Source organism: Ailuropoda melanoleuca, chromosome 1 (assembly GCF_002007445.2).
Source record: "Ailuropoda melanoleuca isolate Jingjing chromosome 1, ASM200744v2, whole genome shotgun sequence".
Classification (NCBI taxonomy): Eukaryota; Metazoa; Chordata; class Mammalia; order Carnivora; family Ursidae; genus Ailuropoda; species Ailuropoda melanoleuca.
The window spans coordinates 52,893,149-52,916,726 of NC_048218.1; the positions used below are offsets into that span (position 1 = coordinate 52,893,149).

The following is a 23,578-nucleotide window of genomic DNA, read 5'->3' on the forward strand; positions in this document are numbered from 1 at the left end:
AGTGTCTCTGGCGGCAGAAAAGCTGAGGGACCCTCAAGCTGGGAGTCTCTGTGGTACATTAAGAGTCATCTGGGGAGCGAAGTTGAAATGCCAAGATGCCCAGGCTTCTGCTCCCGAGACTCTTGCTCAATCAGTCCTGTAGATCCCAGGGAATCTGCCTTTTTACAAACCCGTGACACTCTCATTTAGATGACCAGGTCATCATAGAGTCACAGCCCTGGAAGGCAGCGGGTTTCCCCTCTGATTCTATCTGTGCTTTGTGATACTAGAGAGAAAATACTTTTATGTATCTATACCATTAGGGCTTTGTGATCAAATTTTACTAAAGCTTGAGACCTGGAATGGAAGAAGCGATCTTGGAAGTTGATTCATGACTAATTATTAGTGAGAGAGCATCTGAAGACATTACCTCCAGAGAGATTTACCTCCTTGGAGGTATGTGTTTACATTTGAAGGGAAGAATGGAATTTGAGACCATGTGGACATGCCTGGGTTGTAGGGCTGGAGAAGCTAGCCTTTCCTTCCCCTAGGAAGATTTATTTATATTCCAAAGGGTAAAAGAGTAAGAATCCAGGATGCCTCCCAAAGAGGAAAGGGGTGGGTGTGTATGGAGGGGAACAGGAAGCTGTCTGTCTTCTCCTATATAAACATCCAGATTCCTTCCTTTTTTTTTTCCTTTTTCTCAGAGTTCTTTACCAGTAGTACAAACTCTGGTGTATATATAGGACAACATCTGATCTGACTCATCTCATCCATTGCCTCAGGGATACAAATTAGGACAATTGCGAATCAGCACAATTATTTGCTATAATTAAATAATAATTTCCTTTGCTCCAGAAACCTCATGTTTATATCCAGAGTAAAATTAACAAATATAGATATGTAAAGCTTAACAGCTTGTAACAAAGATGGGCAATATTTCCAGGCTCTAAAATTTCGATGGCTCTTTGTAAACATCTAGTTTAATCCCCTTCTTTTTATTATTTATTTAATTTAATTGAGAGAGACAGAGAGAGAGCAATTGGGGGGCAGTACAGAGGGAAAAAGAGAGAGAATCCCAAGTAGGCTTTGTGCTCAGCCCGGAGCCCGCCGCGGGGCTCCATCCCACAACCCTGAGATCACAATCTGAACCAGAAGTTAAGAGTTGGATGCTCAACCGACTGAGCCACCCATGTGCCCCGAATCCCCGTCTTTTTATTGGACAAGGGGAGACTAGGATCAAGCACGCCTGAGCTCTGCTGCTCGTAAACAAGAGCCTGGACCTGCAGCTAAGGATCCTGACACTAGGTCAGTGCTGCTCACCACGTTCACTGCCTCCACCATCTTTAAGGAGCCCCTAAGCATCCTCCCTCCACATCGTCTTCCAAAGAGATCACTGCCCTCCGTATCTGCCTAATAGAGACAGAGCTCCTCAAAAAGAAAAATTATGATTGCTGCTAGCTATTAATTGCTCAATTTCTCCCACACTGAAGGGCTATCAATCTAAACCGAAAGCAAGATATCAGAGTAGTTCAAACACCTTTGAAATAAGAATCAATCTCATACTTTAAGTCTATCTATATTCCTCTCTTGTTTATGTGACTTAAGCCAAGAGAGGAACATGGCTTAATAACAGAGTGAGGGGTCTGGAGCCTGACTGTGTCAGAAGACTGCATTCTCCAGTTTCTTAATTCCACTCTTGGCAAGTTACTTCTCTGTGCCTCAGTTTCCTCTTCCACGAACGAGGAATTATAAAAATCATAGGACTGTCATAGGGTTTAAGTGAGTCGGTACACGTAAGACACCTCTAACAGTGGTACAGTCCAAGCACTATTGTCATTTAATCTTTCCATTCATCCTTCTCCTTTAAACTCCACACCTACGAGAGGGAAACAAACCATAAGAGAGTCTTAACTATAAAGAACAAACTGAGGGTTGATGGAGAGATGTGCATGGGGGATGGGCCACATGACTGATGTGCACTTGTTATGATGAGCACTGGGCGTTGTATACAAGTGATGAACCACTGAATTCTATTCCTGAAACCAATCTTGCACTGTATGTTAACTAACTAGAATTTAAATAAAAATTTGAGGGGTGCCTGGGTGGCTCAGCTGGTTAAGCGTCTTTGGCTCAGGTAGTGATTCCAGGGTCCTGGGATGGAGCCCCGCATCAGGCTCCCTAGTCCTCAGGGAGTCTGCTTCTCCCTCTGCTTCTGCCTCCCCCCCCGTCTCTCATGAATACTTTTTTTAAAATTAATTAATTTAAAAATTTTTGAAAAGGAAAAAAATTAATAACATCCTCATCTATATAATACGTATAGTTAATCACTCAGGGTAGTTTTTGAATTTACCAAAATATACATGGTTACGGAAATTTCTGGGAAGAAACTGGAGAGGAGAAGAGAATTGGAAATATGAAAAATATGCAATTATCTTTAATACAAAAAAACCCTGCGGAGATCAAATGGCCCAGTGTATGCAGAAATAAGTGGCAGATAAACCACAGAGCAAATGAAGCTTTAGCTTCAAGATCCTTCCCTGACACAGGCCCCCCTCCAAGGCTCTGTCCCCAAATTCATATTTAAAAATTTTGCAGTTTCTTTTTTTCTTGGGGGGGAGGGCAAAACCATACAAACTTCAAGGTCCAAAACAACTAGATCTGCCCTTGTTAAAAAACATTTTAAATTATACTTATTTCCAAATCACAGGAATTATTACTAATGGTCTTCGCTAGAATACCTCTTTGAGGATTTTCTGACTAGAGGAAGGATGATTCTAGACCGTGAGAAAGAAAAGGTCATGGACAAATTACAGTTAACTGTCTGTGTCTGGATTAGAGCCCCCAGGTATGTCAAGAGACCACCTGTGTTAGAAGGCTGGGTCTGGGCTAGCAAGAGTGACTGAAGGAGCGGGGGTTAAAGCACTCGCTGATCAAGGACAAAGTGGAAAACAGAGATTACATCTGAACTTCACTACAGGAGTTAGGACAGAGGAAGGAACCAGACTCAAAGTAAGAATACGATCAGGGGGCAAAGGCTTAACAATGTTAAATCAAGAGGCACAAGATGTGGAGTTTGACTTCAAAATCAAAGCAATCAGGAAGTACAGTTCCTTAAACTGAATTGTAAATGTGAAGTTGGGTCCTGAGTAAGAGGGGAGATGAGGTCTAACAAGATGAGAAATGGAATTCGAGCTTCTAGGGGAAGACTCAGGAGTGCAGGTGCTCAGAGGCCACGGGCTCAGAGACATGGGGTTCCTGTAGAAGGGACCGGGAGTAGCCTGCTTTGGAAGGAAGCCAGATATCTGTACCTTACTCTGGGCAGTCAGGAACCGAGCCCCGCACCGCGTGCAGGGTACCAGGCAGCCTCTGATCATCCCTGAAGAGCATGCACACTAACTGTGAACTGGTTGTACATGCAGTTCAGGTGCCCGAGGAATTTCTATAGGTCAGAGATCTAATAGGTGTACCTGCATTGAAACCCAAATTAGTATTCCCTCCAGTGAAAATCATTTCAGACAACACACCTGAACTTCTCCTCTTTCCATCGCTGTGGATGCGAACAGGAAGGAACGACTGACATGCAGAGTGAGGGACATAATGTGGCAAGACTGCCTGCCCCTGTCAAAGCTGCTTCTGTCTTTCTTGGAAGAAGGACGAGTTCCCTCTGGACTCACATTCCTAGTGGCCCCCAGCAGCTGCCCTGGGTCCTGCCTGGGAAACCCAGGAGCAGAGAGCAGTGGGTGGAATTTCTCGGTCCCAACCTCCAGGGCAGAATAGGGTGAATTATGAAGCCAGGAACAGGGACTGTCCTGGGCCCCTCACACCACACTGCTCCCTGCAGGGTTCCGTTCTGGGCTGTTCTGATGTGCCTCTAACCACTCGCACTGTGCCGGTGTGTGCAATAAGCCACGAACGATGCTGTTCTGTCAGGGAGTGCGACATCAGCTCCTCAGGAGAGGATGACATAGAAAATAATTTGGACAAGCAATTCCAGGTAGGAAGGTGAGCATCTTCCGTGAGACATCTACTGTCCCCGACACTGAGCCAGGTGTGGAGGTGGGAGGTACAGGAGAAAAAGAACACCTGATATCCACCCTCCAGAAACTCCTAAACTAGTGCCACACCAGCAATTCGCTTCACGTCTCATTTGCTGTGCTGTGAACACGGGGCCCACAAGTGTGAGTATATCATGCATTATCCCTTTTGGAAAAACAATGCATCATCACAGAGAAATGGGATCTTTGTAGCAAGAGTAATAAAGTAAAATATTTCAACTACAGTGAATATAATAGCTTCTTGTTAGACAAGGGTCTTTAGGTATCATAAATTTTAGATCATGACAGTTTATGTAAGAAGGCTGAAAAGTACTCTTGATGAATAAATATATTTTCTAAGGCATCTGTCTCTGTGGTTATACAGATTTGAAATCTCAGCATCCTACACAGTAATGACACATTTAAAAGATTAAATTCTAAATGGGAAAATGCATTCATACTCTTCATTGCACAGTTGTATTCAGATATGCTATTTCAATTTGAAAAACACAGCTAAAAGTTCAGGAAGCCTTCTTTGCTCTGCATTTACTGCTAAAACCACCAATGTGGGAATTGTCAGATTACACGATCTCATTTTTTGTGCCCACACGAGCACTGAAAAAGAACAGAATGCTACTGTTGGAATCCCTTTTCAACAGGCACGACATTTTCCACCGGCTCTGCACTTGATGCAAAGACCGTGAACATGACAAATGAAATCCAAATACAGTCTCCATACTCCTATCCAAATGCCACACCTTATTTTGACCAAGTGTAAGAACACTTTGGTCTCTGATAACATATGCAGAAGGTGTTAAGTCTAATCTTTGTACAGTCAACCAATTCAATCAAATGAAAAATATTTCTTTTTGTACCTATTTTGTGAAGAGTTCGGCATAAATCAAATTATGCCTTCAATCCTGCATTCACTGTTTGGTAAATACTTATTACGTGAAAGGTCCAGGCCTAGATGTTTGGGGAATGGAAAGATGAATAAAAATGGCTCCTTCTTTCTGAAAGTTTACAGTCTAAAATAGGAGACAGAACAGATACAGAAAAAAATATCATACCAGGTAGAGAGCAAAACACGTTCTAAGAAAGACCCGTACAGGACAAAGAAAAGTGGAAAGAAGAAGACATTTTTACAGATAGGGAATGAGAAAAAACTCCACACAGGAATGACATTATTTTTGAATCTTGAAGAACGGGAAAAGAGACAGAGGCCACTCCAGAAGTAACAAAGGCACTCAGGGCAGCAGGGAAATGGAAAACAGGCCTAAGGAATAAGGCGAGGCTCAGGGAGATTCCTGCAGAGGGGAAGACACTACAGATGACTTTTGAACAACATACGGGTTGGGGCTTCAACACCTGCAGAGCCAAAAATCTGCCTACAACTTTTGACTCCCCAAAAACTTGACCATTAATAGCCTATTGTTGACCGAAGACTTACTAATAACAGTCAAATAAACGCATATTTTGTATGTTAGATGTATTACATACTGCATTCTTACAATAAAGCAAGCTAGAGAAAAGAAAATGTTATTAATAACATCATAAGGAAGAGAAGATACATTTATAATACCGTACTATATTTATCGGGAAAAAAACCCCGCAGAGGCAGACCTGCGCAGTTCAAACCCGTGTTGTTCAAGGGTCCACAGTAATGCCAGAAAGGCAAGTAGTGGCAGATTAGAGAGCCTAGACTGTAGGATAAGAAATTAACAGTAATCAGGAAAAGATGAACCCAGAAAAACTTACAGAAAATATAAGTGATACTGCACACACTGCACAAGCAGGGATTATACAAATATATAACCACTAACATTACTTCTGGATAAATGGGCAATAGAGTAGGCTTTATTTAGGGAACCAAGTTATGATCTGTTTTATAATGACTAAAAGCACTGAGTGGATTTATAGTGGTACCAACACACCCTGAATGAGATGCAAAAAGCTATATGCCATGTGTGTGATTATGATGCCATCGTCCTTGTCATATAATCAGAAGGAGGATGAGAACCTAAATTGTGAATTAAAACTGAGAAGAGGGCAATTCTGAGGACTAGAAAGTTCTTCAAATGCAGAGAAATTGATTTTGTAACTCTACTCTATGGTTTTAAAATTATCGTTTAGGTTTACTGAAACACAGAGTAACAATTATCCAGGTAACACGCCACTTGGTAGCTGAGCAGTCAAGAGTGACACAATGAAAATGAAAATGCTTCATCGTGTGGCCAGCAGGTGGCACCTGTCACTCGGTATAGAAAACAGCAGTGGCTGAGGCATGAACTTGAAACGTGGAGCTAGGAACAGATTATTCATTCATCTCTTCAGAAAGGAGAAACAGTGGAATGGGCTGTTTCGGAAGCACAATTTATAGAGAGGGTCTTCGGTTGCCGACCAGCTTATCAATTACATCTTGAGTTTGAGCTCTCCTAGTAGGTTACTGAACTTCAGTATTTTCCTTACAAATAGGTTTTGCAGTGTATCGGTGTGTTGCCTTTGTAAATGTTCTTAGGTCCTTTCTGTATTTATACTTATGAGACTGAGAGCAGATCTGTGCTGAAATTAGACAAAAAGGAAACAAATTCCAACCTCACCATTTAAAAATGTGTGATTGATTCAAGTTATTTAATGTCTCTGAACTTTAATTCTCTCTTTCGCTATAATTGATGTAACTGTTCTGTTGCGGGGATTACATAAGATACCATCTTGTAGAAATGACAGCTTTGGACCTCACTACCTCATTTACTCCCAGAGAACCAGATCTAACCACTGAGACACCTTTCACCAGAATAGCTCCCTGACTCACTGTAAGCATCGCCTAACCAGGGCATCAGGTAGGTGCTCCTAGAAGTTAGTCATTCGACACAGCAGTAGGGTGTGTGAGGGATGGAGAAGAGGATGTAGCTGCCAGCTTCACATACTGCGCACCATAATATTATCTCTCCTACCATTATTCAACCACTCCTGCTTGCCCGTAACACAAAGCCCAGAGCCACAGAATCTAAGATCCAGAAAGGTCTTTAATGAACCTAGTCAACTTTTCATTTTCCAGATCAGGACGCCTTCAGCCATGAAAGACGAAATATGAGAGAGTAAGAAATGGGATGTGCAGATTTAGGTCATTTTTATATTTGTTTCCCCATCTAGTCAGTGGATAAGTAGGCACTGGTAGAGTGAGGCAGGGAGAGAGAACCAGAGGGGGGCAGACCATAATTCCATGGCAAGCACCTTATTTCCTGATATTGAGAGAATGGGCACCACAGTAGACATAATGAATCATGGTCACACACTAGCCGGTTCCCGATTTTCCAGTGGTATCTACCCTCTACCCTAATCACGTCTGCACTGCATCTGAAGGGCACGAACGCCCTATTGTTCTGGCTTTCCCAGCCCTGCCTGGGTTGGACTCTAACAGAACTTCTTTTAAAAGGCAGTCGGGGCGGGGGGGGGCGCCTGGGTGGCACAGTCGTTAAGCGTCTCCTCTGCTAGGAGCCTGCTTCTTCCTCTCCCACTCCCCCTGCTTGTGTTCCCTCTCTCCCTTGCTGTCTCTCTCTGTCAAATAAATAAAATCTTTAAAAAACAAAAAACAAAAATAAATAAATAAAAGGCAGTCGGGAAGAGAGTAAATTCACAATGAATATTGAATGGTTCTGAGTTTTGTTTCTGGAATCAGCAGTTATCACCAAAACATAGTTTTTGAATACTTTCTTGGGTTATTTTTGTGACAGAGGAATTGAGGTCACCTTCCAGAGGTCTTCTATTCAACAATTACCATATTTTATAATGAGCTGCATGATCTTTAAAAGAGAGACATGTCACACAGATGCTGAGTCTATTTTTTTTAAAACGTAAGTTTGGCATGAAATTTAAAGGATTGGCACCGTGAAGGAACAAGTCAGTGCTGATCTCCAAGTCTTCATTTATAACGTTTTTCTCACCTAGAATGTCTGCCCGGTCATTTCCCCCAACTCCCCTAAAAAGACTTCAAGACACAAGATAAGTGCCACTTCCTCTGTGAGCCCTTTTTTGACTAAACTGTCCTCATTGTCTCTGTGTAATAAATATCTATGATGGTTTCAGTGGTGATCAGACAAATATTGAACTAGTATCGCGTGGCGGTCATCACTAATTTTCAAATAGCTGTTAGGCTTGGTCCACGAAAGGACTGCTTATTATCTGAGTCCATGTTCTAGTTATTGGCCCAACAACCATTTATTGAGTACCTACTCCTTGCTAGGCACTGTATTAGGTAACAGATTTTACACTGAACAAAACCAAGACTATCCCTGCACACACAGAGCTCACACTGCGGTATCAGAGTTACTCCGTCTTGCCCATAACGCCCGGCACCGACTCAAAGGCAAGCATGCGCTCAATGGCCACCTTAAAATTAACTGGTTGCCTACGGCTGGCAAACTTTAAACAAAGCTTTCCTCGATGACCACAGAATCAGGGTCAGTTAAGGGCACTGAGTACTGAAAGGGAGTTGAAGATGCTAGGACTACCTTCACAAAAGGGGGCAAGGGAGGAGGGGGAGGATTCCTAGGTCCTTTGAACTGATGGGAGCAAGTCTCTAGGCAAGGACTGCTAAACTTCTTTGTTCAAATGTCAAACAGACTGAATCTATAAACCTGGCTCAAATTCTTATGAAAAACTCAACTACCAAGAAAGAAAGAATAAGCTGACCAGATGGTCCAAATATGTTACCCCAACAGCTACCATCAAAATCTCTACCTTAGTAATGAATAAAACATCCAATACTAAACAAACAAAGAGATAACCAAGACTTTGTGATTGGCACTATTACCATCCAAGGGTCAGCTCTGACCTCCATAGGAGAGAAAAAAGCATTCAGAGACTGCAATAAAGAGAGAAGCATTTGGGAGATGCTGTCTGCCTTCACAAATTTACAAGGAGTGGCAGACAAGAAGCAAAAAAACAAATGAAGACATTCCATGTTGGAGAGATCTGACTTCACCTTCTCGTTTATTAAAGTAACTGCAGGCTGTGATACCCGTCCTTCTGACCTCTATTATCAAACCCATGACTAGAGGCTCTAAGAACTATAGAAAGTTTCACCAATTTGGGGGGGACAGGGAATGCTTAAGAGAATGTGTTTGCAAAGCGACTCTCAGGGTCTTCCCCAGAGACTCAGAGACTCCAGGTTAAAAGGGAGGGTCAGGTTTCCTTGGTTGTGATCCCCAGTGGTGGCTGACTTGTAAGGCAGATCCCTAGCAAAGTGGGAGAGGCAAGAAGATGAAACGGAGTAGATAAGAAAGTTGATCTTCTAAAAGCACAGGAGTACATGTAATAATAATAAGCTATTAAGCCTGAGAATCTTTATTCCTGCTCCATAAGAGAATTTTCTACACAAGTACTTTTTATTTCCTGACATTTACAGAGGAGTCAACACATTTGGACATATGCTGCTGACCTCTTCAAGTTCTATTTGAGGAAGCTGACAGGCTATCCAATTTAAAAATGCTGAATTTGGGTATTAAATCTATAAAGTAAACAGAGATCTAATTACTTTATTAGTCAAGATATTAAAACAATATTTCTGCATACCACTTTTTCCTTCCCTTGAAATTGTCATGGTTACTTCTATTTATTGATAGTTACGTTTTATTTATTGAATTTTCTTAACAATTAAGTGACACCGAGTTTCTGTATTAATAGGCTAATGTTTTTTAAAAGAACAACTCTTCACCTCAAAAAATCCACCCTCAGGGAAGAAGCCCAACGGAAATAAAAAGAGCCTAGCCTTTAGAAACATACCAACTTTTGTCCCAATATTGACCGTGTCACCCATGCAAGGTTCTCTGTGCATCTGTAGTGTGGAAATAAATCCCCGTCCCTCTCATGCACTGTTGTGTAGATGGGCTTACATACAGGTGGTTGTTTGTTTGTTTGTTAACTCTCCTCCCTTCCTGAGCCCCTGGGGCACTTGTGCCTGTCTCTAGAACAGTCTTTAGAGCCAAAATTAAAAGAAAGTGACAAAAAAGGATGGAAAAAAGCAGCTACACAATTTACAGGGGTAAAGCTCATTAGCTGATTCGCACACATAAAACCAAAAGCTCTGGAGTTCAAGTAGATTTTGGAAAGAGTAACAGCTCACCTGTGGCTGCCGGTCTGCCAGCTGACTGTGATACCTTTGGACTGCCTCTCGAAGTTGTTTCTCTTTCTCAGTTTTTGATGGTGACATGGAGCTCATGGTGCCCAGAGGGATAGAAGGCAGGCGTTCTGCCTGATGACAACTTTACAATCAACAGAAGACAACGTCAGGAGAGGAAATATAAAACTACTGTCTATAAAAAATTATTTACTTCTATAAACAAATACTCTTTATGCCTTATATCCAAAATCTGAATACAAAGGAAGAGAGTGTATTGATGACTTGAGGTAATACAGGACCTTAAATCTCCAGTTCGAGTGGAGAAGAGCTTAAGGGAAGATGTAGAGAATGGTATATTTACAAGAATGGGAGAATACAGTCATTCTTTTACGACTGCTTCATTTATCCTGCACTATCATGAAATGAAGCCTTCTGCAAAAATGCTTTTAGATAATTGAAGCTTCTCTCATTGCCAAACATTTTTTCCCCAAAAAAATGTCAGGTAGGAATCTATACATCTCTCTAAACGACACCAAATAATTCTGCTTCTGAAACACGTGGATCCATTTCGAAGGCTGACTGTGAAGAGCAGAGACCCCTGGGAGGGGATGCAGTGTTCAGTGACAGCCTTGTGGGTCACCGCGCCTGGGGCAGCCCTTCATCACGGATTAGCCCCCACGATCCTGCTGCAGCAGGCACACATCCTTCTCTCCCTGCTGTTGTGCGGACCTGCTGCTGGCAGCCACTGTGCTTCCCAGCCCTACTGCTGTGCTGTTTCAACACACATGCCATATAATCCAGTAGAACTGGATGTAGATGGCCAATAAGCAGACCGCGCATAGAGCCTCCCTCGTTATAGTTACATAAAACACTAATGATTTTTGAAACATATCGCTCAAGAGCTTGGGGGTCCTTTTTTTTTTCTCCCCTACTTTTGGTTCCATGGCTATGTTCTGGGGAGCTGAGTTGGCCAAACTATCAAAAAACTGAGATATTATATTGTTTCCCCTGGTATCAAGGTTTGTCAAGGACTAGAAGTTCAGCCCCCCCAGGCATGGTTCTATTGAGGGTACGGCTGGGAATGTTCAGGAGTGGAGCAAAATGCCAAGGTTGATTCTAAGAGCCTGCTTTACACAAGGGTTTTTCTATTTTGACAGAAACTAAAGGGAGGGGGAGGGACACAGTTTATATAAAATAAACGTGTTGTTAAGCTAGGATGGGGTCGAGGAGGCTGAGACTAGAAAGAGGGCCTTCTCCTTTCTGAACCAGTATAGGAAAGCGAAGCAGATCAAACCAGTGATTTCTTTTTTTTTCTTTTTTAAAGATTTTATTTATTTATTTGACAGAGATAGAGACAGCCAGTGAGAGAGGGAACACAAGCAGGGGGAGTGGGAGAGGAAGAAGCAGGTTCCCAGCGGAAGAGCCTGACGTGGGGCTCAATCCTAGAACTCTGGGATCACGCCCTGAGCCGAAGGCAGACGCCTAACGACTGAGCCACCCAGGCGCCCCCAAACCAGTGATTTCTGTCTTTCAGAGCTGCAGGCCATATTTCCCTTTCCCCTAGCACGAGAGAAGAGTGAGGACCTACAATCATATTCAAGTACGACTGTGAAAAAACACTTAATTCCACCCACATATGGTATTTGTTGTTACTATTACTGTTCAGAAAAGGGGGGTAGAGAAACCAATCAGGGGGCATCTACTATAAATACAGCCGCCGACAGCATTGATTTGAAGATATCTGTGGGATGGTACCTACATAGGTTTCTATTTCATTTGAGAAAATGAACATAAACTTAAAAACATTAAGTTTTTATTCAGAAAAGAGAAACCTCAAGTGTTTAAATAAAACACAGAATCCATTCAATGGTCTTTAAAGATTTTAACTTGCAATACGACCCATGATATTTTAAACATCATCCCTTTCACAATTTAGACTGTTTGGGTTCGATCAAATGATAGGCATCATTTCTACCCTGCTGGTGATCCCTATTTCCAAATGCAGATAAACGCATAGTGTGAATGTAATGGAAGAATATGCATACCTATTTCCCAGGTACTGTGATAAAAATTGTCTAGCCTCCCTCTGTGTTTAAAGCGGAAAGGAAAAAGATGCTCTGGTGGTCCAAAGAAGAATGGCTTCATTTTACCCCACCTGGGTGACAAGCTCAGAGTAATACTACCATTTGTAAGATGGTACGTTTTGTCACCACAGAGCATATGACTGGCATTAGGCTTCCTGAAATGTTAAAAGGAGGCCTTTGGAATCTAAAAAACAAAACAAATGAATAAACGAATACAAAGCAGAATCAGACTTATAGCTACAGAGAAGAAACTAGTGGTTGCCAGGGGGAAAGGGTTGGGGGATGGGCAAAATGAGACTTCCAGCTACGGAATGAATAGGTTAAGGGATAAAAGGCACAGCATCGGGAATATAGTCAATGAAGCTGTAATAGCATTTGCATGGTGACAGATGGGAACTTCCCTTGCGGTGAGCAAGCACAACATACACAGATGTTGAATCACTGTGTAGTACACCTGAAACTAATGTAACACCGTGTCAACTATAGTCCAATAAAAAAATTTAAAACACACACACAAAAAGATGCCTTCAGAGAGTGGGTGTGATAAGGCAGAAAGAGTACAGGTTTGCATCCAAAGGCTTGGCTTCAAGTCTCAGCTCTAGGGAGGCATCCTGGACAAGTCACTGGGCCTCTCCTGGCCTCACCGTTTCCTCCTCTGAGAAACGATGCACGTTCATATGGTTATTGCAAAGAGTAAACGAGATAACATATGTAATTGCTACGTAAGAGAAAGCTGTTATTATGTTTCCTGCCTAAGTTCTAGTTATACTGACATTGTTCATTTAAATGCTGTTCATTGCCATTAACCCTGCTGACAATTGGCAATTAACTGCTGACAATAACACTATACTTTCTGTAAAAATAGACAATGCCACATTTTACCCCATTACTCAGGCCTTCCATTCACCAAACGTTACCTAATAACTATATTATACTTCTCATCACTTTCGTACACTGATTTTATGGGGTTCTATCCAAATCCAATGGCATAGGTTTTGCTATTTCATGGTGTGTTCTCAAAGTACACACGGTCCATCCTACCACACTGAATTAGAGTAGTTAATGACCTCCAGTAAAGGAAGTGTCAATTCTCAAGTAATTGCCCTCATAATCAGGAGGTTTTCTTTACAAGTCCCCTAAATCTCTTGCTGTCACGTTAAGCATATTTTTTGTCCTAATCTTTTCAGTGGAAATGAAATACACATGGTCAAAATCATGTCATTATATTTCAAGAATCAAGGACTTAAATTATAAGACAACTCTGCGTTTTAAGCTTTGAAGGACCATCAGTTTTCTGTCGACGTGGCTAAATTTCTCTTGCCTGTTGTCACAAGGGACACTGTTTGGATGTGTAAAAGAGACAGAACTGATGCAGCTTTGAAACTAATTTTGCAATGCTCTGTGATGGCATCACCACTTTTCAAGGAGGAGAGGGTGAGAGTGTGCCAATACACAGACAATGGTAACCTGGAGGTAAGGAAAACCGTGGAAGATAGATACCAGTTCTATGGGTCTGAGAATGCCCAAGACTGGGCTAAGAAGCCACAAATACATGTTAGATCTGTGGGGAGGGACCTAAATTCTCATGGCTTATAACTAAGAAGTTCCCAGTAACCAGGAAGTCAGTAAACTGACTTTCTAAGGGGCTCAGCAGGACCCAGAGAAGATGCAAAAGGTACTGTGATTACACCCCATTCTAAGTGATAGAAAGCCAAGTTAAAGAGAGATTCTGTCACCTATCCAAGATCTCACAGCTAATGGAGCCAGAGGAGTCAAACACAGGCAGTCTGGCCCCAGAGTTAGAACTTAAAACACTATCCTAATACTGAATGAAAAGTTCTTAGCTCATAGGAAGGGATCAATATTAGTAACTCTTCTTAATATTGAACCCAGGCCAACCCCTGACTTCTTTGTAGGAGATACTTCAGTTTCAAGCCAGGGCTGGAGCCCAGTTAGGAGTCAGACACCTTGAACAGTAAACTCATGAACAGGTTTCCTAGCCCCCACTGGGCTTCAATTTTCACTTCTCTAAAATGAAGGCGTGAGGCTAGCTCAGTATTTTATAATCACGCTCCCTAGAGCTCTAGGCTTTCTACAGAGAGTCCAGAACAGAAATGAGAAGTGGAGTCTTGGGCCCTCAGATTCCCAGCTTCCAATTTAATCAGGGAAGTTCTACATTTATCTCATATATTTGGGGTCTGAACAAATTTTATTTGGGGAAAACAGGTTCTGCTACAAACCAAGAAACAAGACTAAAAAGCCCTGGGCTATGAGGACTCTAAGAGCCCTTACCACCTCTGGTATTTTCCTTAGTCTCTAAATATGGGAAACTTGGGGACTCCAGGGGGAAGGGGTAGTAGCAGCAGTTTCTAAATGTTGGTGTGTGTGTGTGTGTGTGTGTGTGTGTGTGTGTGTGTGTTTTAATTTTCCCTTCTTTTTCTTTTTTTAGGGCTGGATAAAAATAACCAAACAGGAGTTATTACTCTAATGTCTGTATTAGCAATATTGATCCACTTATCCAGGCCAAAGAACTTAGAACAAACTCCAGGGAGAAGCAAATGTTTGATTTAGGGGTGCCTTCTTTAAAGGGGGATACTCATTCCTTCCCTCCCCCAGGAAAATAATGTAAGTCTAAAGGGCCTGTGATAACAGTGACATTCATCAATACTTAATCGGTCTTTTTCCTGTTTTAGTCTGAACTACTTCCTCCAAGAGCCCAAAGCAATGAAATCAATATGTGACTTAAATAGAAAATGCACAGGGTCTAACAGGTTAGTGCCCCTGGAGATACCCTCTGGGTAAGACTCCTTTACAATAAGGCTGTATGTGGTGTGAAAACGAACTAGAAGGCAGAACTCCAACACTGGATCATGGTCTCCTGCCAGCGGAAGCACAGATCTGCACATCCCAAAGTTTGCAAATAGCTACATGCAGGTCTCCTTTATCTTGATGGAAAAGCACACTAACGAAGCATCTTTCCACAGGTGGCCAGGAACTAGAAAGAGTTCACAGGGATGACCGCTACCAAGCTGAAATGTATCTATCACCGACATTTTCTGGTTTCACACATATGCATTTTTGGGAATTAAAAATGGATAATGAATTTTAGAAAACTATCAAAAACTACCTGTTTTCCAAGAGGTTAGGATTATTAGCACAAACCCAGAAGTCAAAAAATTCTTTTTCCTGATAAGTAATAGAAGGCGGCAAGACTCTCCATTTAAGGCAAAGATCTGATAATGAAAACAAAATCACACACAAGAAAGAGCACAGTCAGAAGTGAACACAGCAAGTAACATGTCAGACTGCACATACCAAAAGTATGACATAGCTTTCTATCCAGAGACAAGTGAATCCATGACCACGTACCTTCATCTGGTGGTACAACTAGTCTAGGATTCTATGAGCTACCCCAAACCACCACCAGTACAGTGTTGTTATTATTGCTGTTGCTGTTATTGCTTAAGTTCTTTCCGGTCAGTTCCTGCTCCTTTCAGCCAGAAGAATGTTGACTAGGTCCCTCCCCACCTCTTCTTGAACCACAGGAAGACTTCTAGTGACTCAACTCTTTTATTTTCTCCAACCTACGATCCCTCTGCTGCCAATACCACTTTCCATCTCCAACCACACAACTACCATAACAAGGAAAATCAAGCTCTCTGAACCTCTTACACAGTTCCTTGCTCTGCACCAGTCTCCTGCTCTTTACCCCACCCTCCAGTCTGTGATTTCTGACGTCTTTCGTCTATTTCCTCCTTTCACTCCTTCCCTGCCTATAGAACCAAGGCACTCCAGTCTCTCCAGGCTATTCTCAACTCTAATCCTGAATTCTATCCACATACACAGCTAACGGCTCCTAGGTAAACATTCTCTCTGTTCATCAAAGATCGCGGCAGTATGCACATTGGTTAAGAACACACAGTGTTCAAGTCACAGTGGCTAAGAACTGGAATCGCTCTACCAGTTACTACATCTATGATCTTGGACAAAATACTTCCCTATGCTTCAGTATCATCATCTGTAAAAAGAGATTAATATTAGCATTTACCTAAAAAGATAGTTGAAGATTAAATGACATAATAATGATAAAAGCTAACATTGCTAGGCATTATTTATGATGGTAAATTTTATGTGTCAGTTCGACAGGTCCATGGGGTAACCCAGATATCTGGTCAAACATTATTCTGGGTATGCCTGTGAGGGTGTTTTGGATGAGAACATTTGCGCTGATAGACTGAGTAGAGACTACCCTCCCTAACATGGGTGGGCCTCATCCAATCAGTTGAAGAACTGAATAGATACAAAAAGGCTTACTGTCCTGTAAGAAAAAAGGAAATTTTCCTTCCTGTCTTGAGCTGAGACATCAGTTTTTCTTTGCCTTCAGACTCAAACTGAAAGATCAGCGCTTCCTGAGTGTCAAGCCTGTCAACATTCAGACTGGAACTACATCACTGGGCCTCCCAGTTCAGGCCATCAGACTCAAATTGGAATTAAGCCAGTGGCTCTCCTGGGTCTCCAGCAAGCTGACTGCAGGTCTCGAGACTCGTTAGCCTTCTTAATCATGTGAACCAATTCCCAGAATTAATACCTATCTATCCACCCCCCCATCCGTCCTATTGCTTCTGTTTCTCTGGAGAACCCTAATACACTACCCTAAGCACTTAGTAAACTTTATATGTGTTAATTCATTTTTTCACAAAGCTGTAAGATGTAGCTACAAATACTAACCCCATTTTATAAGTCTGAAAACTGAGGCTTAAAGAAGTTAAGGAATTTGCCCAATTTCTTACAGTTCTCAGATACTGGAGGCTGGATTCTGGCAGTACCTTGCACACATCAAAGACACATAGTAACTTTTAGCCATTATTGCTACCACCCAATAGGGTGCTGCATATTACTGCATCATCCATTTCCTCAATTATTCCTTATAAATGTCTGGCATGTATTTTCCTCTGAAATCACACAGCCATGATTTTCTTCGGACATTTACAATTTCTCCCCTGGATCCTGGATGATGTCAGTAGTCTTCCTACAGTGCTGACCTCAACCTTTGTGCTAGCCCTCCTCCAAATCACCCTGCACTGAGCTGCCAGAGCTACCTTACCACAGGTGACATAGGATGCTCAGGTCCTCTGTGGACCGCCCCAGGGACAAGGTGGGACAGGTGTTCCCTGGGCACAGTGTAAATAACTACTATTGTGCACTTTTTTGTTTGCCTGGCTGCCTTCCCCTCTGGATGGCAGATTCCTTGCAGATAGCGGAGTGTTCCTTTATTTTCTAAACCTTTATACAGCGGCTAGAAGATGCATCAGAGGCACACAATCGTCAGTGCTCAATGCTTCAATGATGTTCTTCTACTGAAAAACTCCCAGAGCCTCATCATTACTTATCAAAGTAAAAACGCCTTACTCTGGCATTCCAAGCCCTCTAATGGGTTTACTCAACCTAAACACTCTTGTCTTTTATTATTCACTGATGTTCATCCAGTAGTCAATTACTAAGTGCTATATATTTAACACAGTGCTAAGTATTAAAATGAAAAATAACTGTTTCTATATTCTATCACAAAAATATTAGCTGAAGTGTACACTTGATGTTAACACACCTTCCCCACTACTTCTCCGCCTCTCAAAATTCTACCTTCGAGAGACGTAGAGGAAGATGGTGATGGAGCTGTGGGAGCGCAGACTCACGTTGTCCCTCGAACACTGCTAGATAACTATCACATCATCTGAAATACCCCAGACAGACCTGAAGACTGGCAGAACAAACTCCACAACTAAAGGGAGAGAAGCGGCCACATCGAAGAAGGTTAAAAAAAAAAGTCTACTCTAAAGACCATGGCAAAGGCTACCTCTGTCATGAAGCCTGGCCTCAACTTCCATCACCTCCCTTTTAAACCTCAAGTAACTTGACAACTCTTTGAGCTCATTTACCTTATTTTCATCTCTATTACAATTGGTTTCATGTATTTCTAAACCTTTCCTCGACCCTAATCTCCTTGAAAGCAAGCACGCTGTCCTACCCACCTCTGTCTCCCTCACAATCCATTTCCTAGCACAATGACTTGCTACTGGGAACTAAGTGCTAACTGGAATGGAATTCAACACTTACCACACTGAATGATGAATGGGATGGCCATGGCTTGTCGTCTTTGATACTGAACAGAATCTAAAGATTTCTCCATGTCCTTGTCACTCTGGTATCCAAATTCATTCCAAAACAATGTTAGATTTCTATTACCTTAAAAAAAAGAAAAAAGGCAGGCAAAAAATAATGAAGGAAAATTAAATCAACAAGATCAGGATGATAAGCAGAGTTTGAATATAAGTACGTGTATATACAATATGATCTCAACTATGTAAAAACACATACACAAAAATAAGAAATAAAATATTAATAGTTTTCTCTGAGTATGGGTCAAATTTGTCTTCTGCTTTATACCTGCATTTTCCTAACTATTTATAACAAATATATTATGATTGCAATATTTTAAAACAAATACAATAGCAGTTATAAAAATATATACATATTGCAATAAACTACATTAACATTTAAATTTTTTTTCTTAACTACTCCCAGAAGCGACTGTACTGATTAAACTTAAAGGCCGCCCTTCAATCTATTGATACAGATATTTATCATCTTGTCCCACCACCAGTTTCTTCACCATTATTTTACCTCTGGTCCCCCTCTTTCTAGTCTTTTACACCCCACCCTCACCCCAGATTCTATACTCCCTCCTTGCTTAGACGCAGCACTAGTCACGGACGACCACTAGCAGCCCTTCTTAAGAGGCTGTGCTCTTATCCTTTGATCCAGCAATCGCGCTGCTAGGACCTTCGCTACAAACATACAAAACAAAGACTATACCGATCACAAAACTGTTTGAATAGCAAAAGAAAAAAGGAAACAACATAAAAACCTAAAATAGGAAACTGAAAAACACTCTTTCCAAACAAAGGACAGTAGGCAACCTTTAAAACAGGCAGTGAGAGCTAAATGCATAGTTGTGTCAAGGCCTCTTAGATAGCATGTTAATAATATTTTCTTTTAAAAAAAGATATGAAACAAACAAAAAGAAACAAAACGATATGAAACAGAATACCTAGCATAGTCAATTTTTGTAATTTATAAAAAGCTTATACATATACAATTTTGATGGATATGCCTTCCTATTCCTGAAAGGAAATAACAGAAAGTTTTAATAGTAGATGCCATTGGAGAGGGAAAGAAATTGAGAAGAAGGTGGGGAGAAGACACTTTCACCTTTCATTTTTTACCTACTGAACACTGAATATTTCTACATGTGCACGTAGTACTTTAAAAAAAAATTTTTTTTTAAAAAGAATCCAAGTTTACCACTCTGTCCAGTATGGTAACCACCAGCCACATGTGGCAACCGAGCACTTGAAAGGTGGCAGATATAAAACATTTCAACCAATGTACAAATAGTGAGAATCTAACACACACACCTTGGAAATAAAATATATGCAGGAGGGCCAGCCTTACATCAACCTTAACAGACGACTGTATAATCCATGCAAGCTACAAATAAATATCCCCACACCATACTATTCCTGTTAAAATTTAGGTTCTGAATGCTATGTGCCATTAAGACAAGCAAAGAAGGAACTCCATCTTTGAAAGGAAATATGAAATTGGGCCAGGCTGAAAACGGCCCTCACAAATTCCCAGCTCTCCTATCTCGTCTCTTTACAAAACTCCTAGCAGGATCCAATTTTCCCTTTGGACTCTGCTTCTTGGGCTTCTCTCAACTCAAACTCTAGGCGTTCAGCTAATTGCTCAGCATTGAATCTTGGCCCAGCCCAGACGCTACTTCTTCACTGCACAGCAGATCCTGAAATATTTTTTGGTGTCTGGACAGGGCTTGAGACCTCATTCTCTGATTTCCGCATGAACTACTCAGTTTTTACTATGTCGGAGTAAGAGGTGCTGCAGATTAGAGTCAGATGTCTTGGACTGCTGTCTCTGCCACACATTAGTTGTATAACTGTGGGAAGCTACTGATTTTTCTTATCATAAAGTGTTTACAATAACTTGCCTTACAGGGTTATCATGAAGAATAAATGCGAAGGTGTACTAAGAACTATAGCGCTCTGCAGAAATTTAAGTTGCTGCTGTATTATATTTATCCTCTCTCTAAATATTGCTTCCCCAAGGATACTGTACCTTTTCAAAGGAGGAACTGTGCTTTATAACTTCGCATGCCCTCAACACGGAGCTCAGCATCCTGCACGTAACAAGCCCTCAAAAAACGCTGCTAATCTTGACAAAATACCTTTTATTAATGTGCTGTATGGGTTAAAATGAAGGTGAAATCATGTCTCTCCATGAAATATTAACTAAACACAGTTAACACAACCCACCTAACTTCTAAAACAAGTATCAACTGTGAACCCCAACATAAACACCTTAAGGGTGGTAAAACTACTAGGATGTTAGAAACAGGCACATACCTCTCAAGGGTGGGATGATCCCTGCTCTGTGATCACATCATTCTTTAACGCTTACGCATTACATTTTAGTTTACTTTATGCCTATTTTTCCCTCTAGATAGCGAAATCCTTGAAGACAGTGGCTATGTTAGGATTTTGTTTTCAGAGGCTGACACACAGAGCTTAATGTTTACGTGCAAGATTAAATAATACTAAAGAATGACTGGCTATCAAAGCAGAAGAGAGGATATTCAGTAGCCCAAACATCATGAGCAAGCCTGATAGAAGATATTATACTATTCAAAGCAGATATCAGGACAAAGAAAACAACCAGAATTATTCACTCTGGGGGTCAGAAACAGCTTATTCTAACTGTCAACAGAAATTCAACTTTGTTTCACCAGACAGAAACTACACCAACATGCACAACTTACAACATGTTATTAAAACAAATTGCCAAGGACTGGACCCTGAAGACTAGGCAGATGCTTCAGCAAGTGGATAAGTAAGTCAGAAGGATAGCAGCAGGAGGAAACATATCATGCCGGTTTCTATTTTCTTTTATGTGTTAGTCTGTAGACATTTATACAGATACCCTGAAAAAAATTCCTCCCATACGAGGGAACCTCCACCAAGCCATCAGTGGATTTTTCAGCAGAAACCTTGTAAATCAAGAGAGTGTGAGATGATATAATCAAAGTGCTAAAAAAAAAAAACAAAAAACAAACAAACAAAAAAAACGACAACAAGAACACCACCAGCTGCCAACCCAGAATAATTTACCTGGCAAAGATGTCCTTCAGAAATTAAGGAGACACAAAGAATTTCCCAAACAAAAGCTAAGCTTTTTCATTACCACCAGACCTACCTTACAAGAAATGCTACAGGGAATTCTTTAAGCTGAAATGAAAGGATACTAATTAGTAACTTGAAAACATGAAAATGTAAGATTTACTGGTAAAAGTAAGTACATAGTCAGATTCAGAATGCTCTAGTATAGAATAGTGGTGTATAAATCATTTAATTGTAGTATAAAGGTTAAGACAAAAGCATTAAAAATAAGTATAGCTATAATAATTTCTTAGTGTATATACAATATTAAAACACGTGAATTGTGAAAAAAACAAAGAATGTTTGTGGGGAAAGGGAGTAACAAGGTAGAGCTTTTGTATGAGATTGAAGTTAACCTGTCATAAGCTTAAACTACTGTTATAACTAAAGCATGTTTTATGCAAGCCTCATAGTAAAGCAAAACCTAGGATAAACAAAAGTAAAGCAAAACAAACAATAAAGCAAAACAAAAAATAAAGAGACAGGATTCACAGCATTACACTACAGAAAATCATCACATTGCAAAGAAAGACAGCAAGAAAAGAAACAAAGGAACAAAAAACAGCAATTAAAACAATAAGATGCCAATAATAAGTCCCTATCTATCAACAATTACGTTAAATGCAAATGGATAATATTCTCTAATCAAAAACATAAAGTGGCTGAGTAGATTAAAAAAACAACACCCAACTATATGCTGACTGTAAGATACTCACTTCAGTTTTAAGGATATATATAAGCTCAAAGTGAAGGGATGGAAAAAGATATCCTATGCAAATAGAAAGCAAAAGAGAGTGAGGATAGCTATACTGATACCAGACAAATAACACTTTAACCCAAAAAGTTCAACAAGAAACAAAGGAGGTCATTATATAATGGTAAAAGAGTAAATTCATCAAGAGGAAATAACAATTTTATATATATATATTTTACATATATATATATACACATACACCCCAACATCAGGGCACCTAAATATATTAAGCAAATATTAACAAATCTAAAGGCAGAAATAAATGACAATGCAATAACAGTAGGAGACTTCATTACCCCACTTTCAACAACGGATACATTAATCACAGAGAAAAATTGTAAGGAAATAAGGTACATGAACCATACTTTAGAGCAAATGGATCTAACAGACACACAGTATTTCACCCAAACGCAGTAACATACACATTCTTCTCAGACACACATGGAACATTCTCCAGGATATATCATGTTAGATCACAAACAAGTCTTCACAAATTGACAAATACTAAAATCATCATCAAATATCTTTTCTGACTATAATTGTATAAACTAAAAATTACTAATAGGAGAAAAGGTGAAAAATTCAAAAACAGGTAAAAATTAAACAATATATTCTTAAATAACCAATGGGTCAAAGAGGAATTCAAAAAAGAAGTTTAAAAATATACTGAGATAAATGAAAATAGAAACAGCATACCAAACCTTAACAAAGCAATAAAAGCAGTTTTAAGAGGAAGTTCATAGCAATAAACACATTAAAAAACAAGAAAGATCTCAAATAAACAATCTTTTCACCTCAAGGAGCTAGAGAAAGAACAAATGAAGCCCAAACTTAGAAGGAAGGAAATAGCCAATATCAGTAGAAATAAATGAAAGAGAGAACAGAAAAACAATAGATAAGATCAATGATACTAAAAACTACTTTTTGAAAATATAAACAAAATTGACAAACCCTTAATTAAAGTAAGAACAAGAGTGAAGACTCAAAATCAGAAACCAAAGAGGACACATTACAACTGTTACCCCAGAAAAACAAAAGATAAGAGACTACTGTGAACAATTACATGCCAACAAATCACATAATCTATAAGAAAGGGGTAATTTCCTAAAAACATACAAATGTCTAAGACTGAATTATGAAGAAATAGAAAATCTGAAAAACCTGTAACTGGTAAGAAGATTTAATCAATAAACAAAAATTTCCCAACAAAAAAAAGCTCAGGACCAGATGGCTTCACTGGTGAATTCTATCAGACATTTAAATAACAATTAATGGCTATCCTTCTCAAACTCTTCCAAAAAAATTGAAGAGAA

The 23,578-nt window shown here is 40.3% G+C and overlaps 1 protein-coding gene across 1 annotated transcript in view; it reads right to left on the reverse strand.

Annotated features, from left to right (window-relative positions):
* Window positions 1-23,578, reverse strand: part of MORC1 (MORC family CW-type zinc finger 1) — a 156,077-nt gene that overhangs the window by 55,007 nt on the left and 77,492 nt on the right. The window contains exons 15-17 of the mRNA XM_034665385.1: window positions 18,336-18,464; window positions 15,349-15,454; window positions 10,141-10,279 (exon numbers count right to left, since the gene is read on the reverse strand). Of these exons, the coding sequence (XP_034521276.1) occupies window positions 10,141-10,279; window positions 15,349-15,454; window positions 18,336-18,464 (374 nt within the window). The remainder of the gene's footprint in view (window positions 1-10,140; window positions 10,280-15,348; window positions 15,455-18,335; window positions 18,465-23,578) is intronic.